Raw genomic sequence first — 9437 nt, forward strand, 5'->3', positions numbered from 1 at the left:
GGGCTTGCGCACAAACAAAGAGACAAACCAACAAATAATATTTAGAAAAAAATATTTTTTGTTTCTAAATAATGCAAATAGCAGTTTACGATGGTATTATTATTAATCCATGCAATGTACAGTATTTTAACCCGAACAGATTTTTTTATAATACTTAATAGCCAAAGGACTAAGGTGACTCATCAGTGAGCCAGCGGTGATGTAATATCGGAAAATGAATTGGTCTTATTTATTAGTTTTATTATTTAATTTTAAAAGTTGTATTTTACGCAAAGGAATGTGTAAGCAATTTCTCTATTTTTTTTTAGTGTATTTACAAGTTTTTAAAACTCTTTGCGAAAGGAAACTTCTATCTAAGGTATAAAAGAAAATTTACTTTTCTTAGTAAATTTACCCTCGCTATTGATGTATTTTTATTTATAAATTTACATGGGTAAATTTACCACAAACTGCTCTTATACTATGAATATGTAGCTACATGCGCCATTCTAATGTTTTGTATGTTAAACCTGATAATAAATTATATAATAATTTAATTTCTAAACAATCGCTTCAAATAAACAAATAGAACTGGTACAGGAAACAACCCGCGAATCGGTTTACCATTTTAACATCTTGATCACTCAATCATCTCAAAAAATAAACACTCTTGCATAACGATGTGTTCAACTATTTACAAACACTACACATACATAAACATAAAGGGAATGTGACAATATGCAGAAGTATGTTTGGAGAGAGTTTAACGTTTTAAATTTACTCTGAATACTGTGCAGTATTACAAGTAATAAAGTGTGTTAATCTTTTTACAGTGTAGTAAAAATATGATCTCTCTGTCAATTTAACGCATTGTTTCTTGAGATTCACATATACATTAAAATTTTCTTTTTATAACTTCAGTTCCTGTAATAAAATTAATAGCCTACATCGTATATTTTGATGAAATTATGTTTTTATTGTTAAACTAGAAACATTTGTGAGATATCGCACAATAATTTACTGTTTTTAAAGCTACAAAAATAAATTTATTGTTATTAAAATGTTTGAATCATCTCTGTAATTCAATCAATTTTCTCATGTAACTCCACAAATCATCTTTTCTTAAGAATTCTGTTTTGAGCCAATTCAAGAAAAAATATATTTAAAAGCTAATATTCTTTTTTGTTTGTACTTTTATTTATTTGTCTCATAACATACTTTAGTTTAAATAAAAATTTGTATCTCCCAAGTTACAGTATGAAAACATTCTTATTTTTAATAAAATGATAAATTTATAGTAAGGTTAACACACACAGTTTATTTGTGTATTAATTTTTATTGTTTCAATTTTCAAATAAATTTAGTACACATTATGTAACATCCACACAACAAAGATCACTTTTAAGGATCAGCAAGAGCATAAAATAAGTTAATTACGTGAAAAGCATTAAAATATCACATAGTAAAAGTTGTGGAGCCTGTTCATGCACAATACTCTTCATATTTTCAACTAACCGAAAACAAAACTGGTATTGAAAATACTAGCGTAATCGATAAAGTTGTTTTCAAACAAATTGCAAATTCTTTCCACGAAAAATTAAAAATAATTTGAGTGGAAGAATAGTTAATGTCATATGTTTACCCGTTGAACATTAGAAAGTCTGTGCCTGCGTGCAATTAGCTCCAGTGGTTGTTTACCTAAGCTCTGGCACTAAGTCTGACGTAGTTTACTTCTTGTGGTTTGGGGGTAGGTAGGCGTTGGAGACAGCGGGACCCGCTGCTTGCCCTGTTTGGCTTCCCTGACTGCCGGAGACTCCACCCGTAGATCCACCGAAGCCGGCCTGACCTCCGCTCGTAGGGACTCCGTAGCTTGCATGAACTCCACTAGAAGACCCACTGGAGCTGCTTGAAGAACTTCCGTGGCTACCACCGGTGCCTCCACTTGAAGATCCACCGAAGCCGGCCTGACCTCCGCTCGTAGGGACTCCGTAGTTCCCCAGGGATCCACTCAAAGACCCACTGGAGCTGCTTGAAGAACTTCCGTGGCTACCACTGGAGCCTTCACTTGAAGATACTCCGAAACCCCCTGAAGACCCACCGAAGCTGGTCTGACCTCCGCTCGTAGGGACTCCGTAGCTCCCCAGGGCTCCACTCAAAGTCCCACTGGAGCTGCTTAAAGAACTTCCGTGGCTACCATGGGAGCCTCCGCTTGAAGATCCTCCAAAACCCCCTGAAGATCCACCGAAGCCGGCCTGACCTCCGCTCGTAGGGACTCCGTAGCTCCCCAGGGCTCCACTCAAAGACCCACTGGAGCTGCTTGAAGAACTTCCGTGGCTACCATGGGAGCCTCCGCTTGAAGATCCTCCAAAACCCCCTGAAGACCCACCGAAGCCGGCCTGAACTCCGCTCGTAGGGACTCCATAGCTCCCCAGGGCTCCACTCAAAGACCCACTGGAGCTGCTTGAAGAACTTCCGTGGCTACCACCGGAGCCTCCGCTTGAAAATCCTCCGAAACCACCTGAAGATCCACTGTATCCACTATGTCCTCCGCTCGAAGATCCACCATAACTGCCTTGGCTACCACCCGATGACCCGCCGAAGGCACCTGAAGATCCACCGTGCCCTCCTTGGCCTGCGCTTGTAGACCCACCGAAGCTGCCTGAAGATCCACCGTAGCCTCCATGGATTCCGCTCGAAGACCCACCGAAGCTGCCTGAAGATCCACCGTGCCCTCCTTGGCCTCCGCTTGAAGACCCACCGAAGCTGCCTGAAGATCCGCCGTAGCCTCCTTGGATTCCGTTCGAAGACCCACCGAAGCTGCCTGAAGATCCACCGTGCCCTCCTTGGCCTCCGCTTGAAGACCCACCGAAGCTGCCTGAAGATCCGCCGTAGCCTCCTTGGATTCCGTTCGAAGACCCACCGAAGCTGCCTGAAGATCCACCGTAGCCTCCTTGTATTCCGTTTGAAGACCCACCGAAGCTGCCTGAAGATCCACCGTAGCCTCCTTGGGCTACGCTTGAAGATCCGCCGAAGCCGCCACCTTGGCCGCTGGAAGGCGGGAAGAATGGCACGCCCTGGTACTGCACATCGGCGACGTATCCGGTGGCGTCGTTGGCTTGATACTTGACCACCTGGTTGCGGCCGTCAGGCAGCAGCACCTGGTACTCTCCCCGCACGGTGTAACCGTCGCTGCTCTCTTGCTGCTTGTAGTCGTTGCCGCTAGGGGCGTCCTTCACGGCGTACTGGAAGTTGTAAGGCTGCGGCTGTGGAAACAGAACCAAGTTATTATATACTGCATAAAGCTATAAAACAGGCTAATTTACTAAATATAAATTTGTTATGAGTTAACAATCTCTCAGGTAGCTACCTCAGCTAATGTTAATAAACTAAAAAAAATTCATTTAAATTTTGACGATTGACAATTCTTGAAATTTGAAATTTTTGTAGTCAATTAAAAATTTTCTTTCATAAAATATAAAATATTAATGAAATCAAATTCTATTGTAAAAATTTAAGTATTCTTTACACACTTGTATTAATGGTATTTTACAACTACTAGGCAGACACTTCATCATTGAACTATGTACATCAATAAATTAACACAATAATTTTTGAACTCTGGCTTGTTTTAATGTGAGAAAACGACCCACACTAAGCATATTATAGTCTCCAATTTTAATTTATACGTTATGTGAGTCATTAATTTTTTTGGACGTATAAGTGACAAACACAGGCCTATACTAGACGGTAATTAACCAGTGACTTATTCGGAAACCCCCCCTCACCACTCCGCCGTCGAAGACGCCATTGTATCCTCCGAAGTCCCCGCCGGAGCCGCCCCCGTTAGCTCCGAAGATGGCAGAAGGCTTGCCGCCCCCGAAGACAGTCGCGCCGCCGCCGCCGAAACCCCCAGCTCCGCCGAACACCGGCGTCCCGAAGGCCGTCGAAGGCTTGGAGCCGCCCCCGAACGCGCCGCTGCCGCCCCCGAACGCCGGCGCTCCGTACAGGCCCGACGGTCTGCCCCCGGCCCCGCCCCCGAGCAGGCCTCCGCTGACGACGTTGACGGCCAACATCGAGGCGAGGAAGGCCGTGCACGCTCCCTGGAAGGCAAACATGCCTTAATTAATGATCAGTTCAAGTTCATGCATCATTACGTAGACATGTTCTCTGAATTTCTACATTTACTACAATATTTTGGACTACAATTTTAGTTTCCCTAAAAAAAAAAAAACACATAGTACATCTTATAATTTACTTCGTATAAAACTTTGTAGTTTAAAGAAGCCATCTTCATTTCAATATAATTTGGCCGTTATAATTTTTTATCCATTAATATTCAAAATATCGCTTCGTTAAAGCATAGGGTGAAGCTAATTGTGAACTTCGTTAAAGCATAGCCTGAAGTTAATTGTGAACTTCTTTAAAGCATAGCCTGAAGTTAATTTTGACTGGCTACTACAAATAGCTTTCCCTGTAAAGTGATTGGAATTTGGAATTAAGTTTTTTTAAGAGACGTGGGGATGCTAACAACTGTATTCATATCGTCAAACGACACTATGATATGTTATTATAAAATATTCTAATATGTTAGAAAAAAGGTTTATGGTGGGGATAAAAACCTGTTGAAACCAAAAAGGCCGTTTTTCGATTCCCGTATTTCTATTCTAAGTTACTTGTTTCCACTACGAACCACCTAATTGTTGAGATTTAATTTCATTCGGGTGACTAAGGGCGGTATTCCAAGACGTTCAGTAATGTAGCGAACAAGCACTGCCTTTTTGGGATACGGCTGTTACCTAACTCACGGGCTCTATTCGAGAACCCGTCCAAACCAAATACTAATAAGGAAACTGTTTTAATAAACCATGTCCTGCGAGAGACTAGGAACTGGTTCCAACACATTCTAGCGGATATTTCGCATCCATCGATACAATTGTCTCGCAAAATTCCTAAATAATAACATCACTATTGCACAAAAATGAAACCACCTTTCATATTATCTCAAGTACTTTTTTAAGTTTGCGATTATTTCTTGTTATTATCATTAAAGTTTACACAGTTTTCCAGGATATTTTTGCTAACACAAAGTTTCTTTTTGGCACACGAATACGCTTGGTATGATCCCCAATGTTCACGAAATTGAATATATGTGAGTAAATGAAACCAGACGCAAGTCCACCATTTGGATGAAATTAACGATGCGTGGACGTTTTGGCAACAGACAGGTCACGGAGAGGACACCAAAATACATTCCATAAAAATAAGGGACTGTCCGTGTCCTATCGTGAACTAGGAATACGGTTAGGGTACAAGTGTAACATATTCAAAACCTAAATCCTTATTTTTCTGGTTTGAAATAACGGCCTAAAACATCTATTAATGACTCACGCACTCGCTCGATACTAGCAAAACGAGAGGGGGTGAAGATAGCTCTTGATCTTTCAAAATCTCAATAATTCACTCTTGTAGAGTATGGTACTCCGTTTTGTGTTAATGAAACGACATGAGACAAGAAGAAACATAACATAACCATCCTCTTCCTGCCCACCTTGATTTACCGTGCAACAACCTAGTATTCATGCTTCGGTGTTATTCATCTCGTTCAGGCTCTTACACAAAACAATACATATATCCCTAAAATAATAAAATTAATTGAAATTTGTATTAAAATAACTTATTTCTGTCTTAATAATTAAATTAAAATACATAAGTTGAATATATTAATTTTTTTTCATTCTTAATTTTAAAATATATTTTTAAAACTAACGGGACGAAATAAATTCATTATACGAAATAAGGGATTTTCAGGTGGTTTTAACTTATATTGATTTGCCTTAAAAAAATGTGAGCAATAAACTTTATAATACGAATTTTGGACACAAAATTTTGCGTGTTCTTTAAAATAATACCGAGCGTAATGAATATACGGAAATCGTGTTTTCAAATACATTTCTTGACTCGAATCACACGTAGTTTCCACACCCGCTGCTAGAATTCGTAGCCGGATCAGATACGTTGACGTACGAATCATTCGTTTTGCAGACCAAAATTTTAAACTGTAGCCTACGTATAATTAAACGGCTCTGATAAAACGAAAATGACTCTAAAAAAGAAAGTTACTTTATCTCCGGCTTTGGACCGGGCTCTCGACAAGGGATTTTTATTAAAATACCGCCAATCTTGTTTAAATTCGTTAAACAGTTGTTACTTTAAAAATTCCCTTTGTATTTCTGAATTTTGGTTTCGCTCCATCCACCACAGATGGCAGCACCTTGGTTGTTAACACATTTACGTTCCTTGACTTCCGTCGTATCTACGAAATTTCTCCCAGCAAATTCCCAATACCGAGAGCTAAGATGTTTTACATCGAAAAATAAAAAAACAATCGATTTTTAGGTGTTGCCGATATGCCGATATTTCCCCCTCCCCCCTTCGCAAAACGAAACCCTTGGCCATATGAGAGAACTGGCGGTAGCAACGCCGTCATTGTGAAGCAAGCGCAAGTGGCGCATTGTTATTGAACCCTGTGTATGGGGAAAAGGGGGGGGGGGGGGGATTGTGGTGTTACCAACCTTTGTACTTGCCTTCTGATAATTTTTTTTTTGGTTATTGTTCCCTCTCCACTCGGTTTTCTTTTGCAGGCGGTCTCCGAGATTCCATCTCTCGCGGCGGCCAACTGAATTTCATTCCCTTCAAAGGGGCGCTAATGCAGTCCCGTCACATACCGAAGTTTCCCAACGCCCGTGAGATTTGTTTCTGCCGGGGGTTGATGGAGTGGAGGGGGGGAAGGAAGGGGGAAGAGGGAGTTGTTGCGTCACAGTGGCTGACCGCGGGAACAATACACACGCGCTCCTTTAGTTCCCTTGTACCGTAGCGAGTCTTGACGGCCGCTCTACCAGTGGCGTAACTTTAGGGGAGGGCTCCCGGTGAAGGTACTGGATTTTGTGGCTATAGTTTTTGATCTTCGTCTTACGCTTTCTTACTACGACTTTAATTGAAAGTTTATTTGCATCAGTTATGTTCCTTAGTGAAAATGAGAAACTTTTCCACAGATTACTGTCTAATTTCACGCTGTCTCTATGTAAATTGCTCAGACACAGTTAATGGAATATTTTTCAAAATCTGACACTTTTAAACAGTTAGAATATAAGTTATCAATTAAAGTATTATAACTAATAACCTATTATGAATACTTGTTAAAATAGAAGATTTACGCTAACAATACTTGCAGAATATATACATATATATATATATATATATATATATATATATATATATATATATATATTTACTGAGAAATGGGATTTTGATCTAAATTTAAGACATAAGTTTGAGATCAGGATTGAGGAAGATAAATTTGCCATTCGCGTCGCTTATATAGATTAGAGAAATTTTATAGTAGTTAAAATTTTAAAAATCACCTTTAGTCTACCTTTCATAAATGGCAGACAATATTTTTACGAACTTTTATCGTGAAGATATCTGGAAATTATATATTTTTATTTTTAAAAGTAAAAAGGCTTTAAAATTTGCTTTTATACAACAATCTGCACTTTTTTAGTTTCCGTTACTTCAAATTACTTTCTAATACAAACAGCATACTTTTAAAAGATTTACATTATGAGCACAGTTAAATTATTAATATTTTAATAAATTGTTCAACATTTATTTTTATAACATACAGCTCTTTCAAAACTGTTTTCTTACAAACAGTAGCTTCTTTGCAATTCATAATTAATTAAATAATAATTTATCCCGTAAAATATTGTCATAAAAGTTTATGTATTGCCCCACGAATAACAATGAAAACCTTAACACCGTACTTTGCTCCTTTAGAAGAAAAAAATTAATTCCCGATAAAAAGTTTTTAGTAAAACAAAAAATTTAACTTTACCACACCAGCAATTTATAACTCTGACTGATTATAATGAACCCTTACTGAATATATCTGACATAGGTCTAACCCACCTTGAAACTGACCTAGGTCTATCACGTTAACTTTGGAAAAATATGCATCTATATTTTATATTTATATTCAAGTTTAAAATGTCAGTAGACTACAATTTTATATCCGTCGTGTGTTATAATATGCTTTAGAATTATATATTTTTTAAACATGTTATTTGAGTTTGTTTGAACTTGAAGTAATCATAAAAGACACCCTTATTTCAGTAACATAGTTTGTTTTAAATAATATAATTCCTAATTTGTTATTTATTTAAATATGTTTTAAAATTTATTCTTGTCAATAAAAAACTATTTTTATCATAATTTTACTTCTAATAGTACATACTTATAAGGACGTTCTACGTCTCACATTGCAGTCATGAATAGTGATTTGCTTCAAGTTCATGCTAACTTCTTTTAGGGTTCAAGCTTATAATTTCCATGCCAGTTATGGTTTCCAGTTTTATATCTAAACTACAGTACACGGTATTAGTAAAAGATCAGCCCGGTAATTTTTGGACTCCCGAGAAGACAGTATAGAAACATTTTTTTTTTTTCCGCAGAGGATGCTTCCTTAAAAAAGAAAGTAAAACTAAACTTTTTTTAATCGAATAAAAAAAGAATATGGCGGCGTGTATCAGGTTACCTGGTGGTGCTTCATGGTGGACTGAGGACTGGTTCTCTCTGAACCTGAAGCTGCCTGCTCTTCAGGCGATCTGGTGATGCCTCCCGAACCCGCCCGGGGCTTTATATACTCGACGACGCGAACAGCGCTCTTCCTGGCTCAACCTTGTTCCACACAAGATCTTTTTTTCCCCTTGAAAGGGGGAAGCTTCACTGTCGGGGTGGTGGTGGGTGGCGGGAGAGGGGGTAGTGGGCGAGGTGAGGTTGATGAGACTTGCGAAGGTGAGGGTGGGGAGAGGAGTGAAGGAAGGACGGGGAGAAGAAAAGAAGAGACAACGGAGGAACCATAGTCGCCGAAAACTCTCCCCTCCGAAGAGCGGCAAGAGGTGAAAGGTCAGGAATGGATTCAGAGCATCTCCACTCCTCGACTGCAATACACGTCAGAGAGGGACCACCTTCTCTCTCTCTCTTTCTCAGAGACTCTGAAGGCTCGAGGTACGACCGGCACACGTGGACAGCTTTTTGGCTCATATGACCCCCTCAGGCTTCACACAATTTTTGGCGATAACAAATCTAAAAGAGTTTAGGTGTTGAATGTGCTACACCTGTAACCTAACCGTATTCCTAGTGCACGATAGGAAACGGCTAGTCACCTATTTTAAGGGAACGGATTTCGGTGTCCTATCCGTTGCCGATCTGTGGCCCAAATTCCGTTTATGCAGAGAGCTCATTTTTTTCGTTGATTACATCCAGATGGTGGAACTGCGTCTGGCCCCATTAACTCGTATTTAGTAATTTTTTGTGATGATCGAGGGACGTGCAAAGAGTGTTGGTGTGCCAAATGAAACTTTATGATATAGAAACTATCCTGGAATACATTTTGTACA

The 9437-nt window shown here is 39.3% G+C and overlaps 1 protein-coding gene across 1 annotated transcript; it reads right to left on the reverse strand.

The window, feature by feature from the left end:
• Positions 1 to 1706: 1706 nt before the first annotated feature.
• Positions 1707 to 8587, reverse strand: LOC134544735 (uncharacterized). The gene is made up of 3 exons (XM_063388567.1): positions 8573 to 8587; positions 3765 to 4079; positions 1707 to 3242 (listed from the first exon to the last, which is right to left on the reverse strand). The coding sequence occupies exons 1-3, from the start codon at positions 8585 to 8587 to the stop codon at positions 1707 to 1709; spliced, it is 1866 nt and encodes a 621-aa protein (XP_063244637.1).
• Positions 8588 to 9437: the final 850 nt, after the last annotated feature.

The sequence above is a fragment of the Bacillus rossius genome, chromosome 1 (genome assembly GCF_032445375.1).
Source record: "Bacillus rossius redtenbacheri isolate Brsri chromosome 1, Brsri_v3, whole genome shotgun sequence".
In the NCBI taxonomy this organism is placed as follows: Eukaryota; Metazoa; Arthropoda; class Insecta; order Phasmatodea; family Bacillidae; genus Bacillus; species Bacillus rossius.

Excerpts from the sequence above, each read along its gene's own strand:
- LOC134544735 (XM_063388567.1), bottom strand. Across the intron at positions 3,243-3,764 it reads GCGTCTTCGACGGCGGAGTG|CCGCAGCCTTACAACTTCCA; the intron begins GTGAGGGGGGGT and ends CTGTTTCCACAG.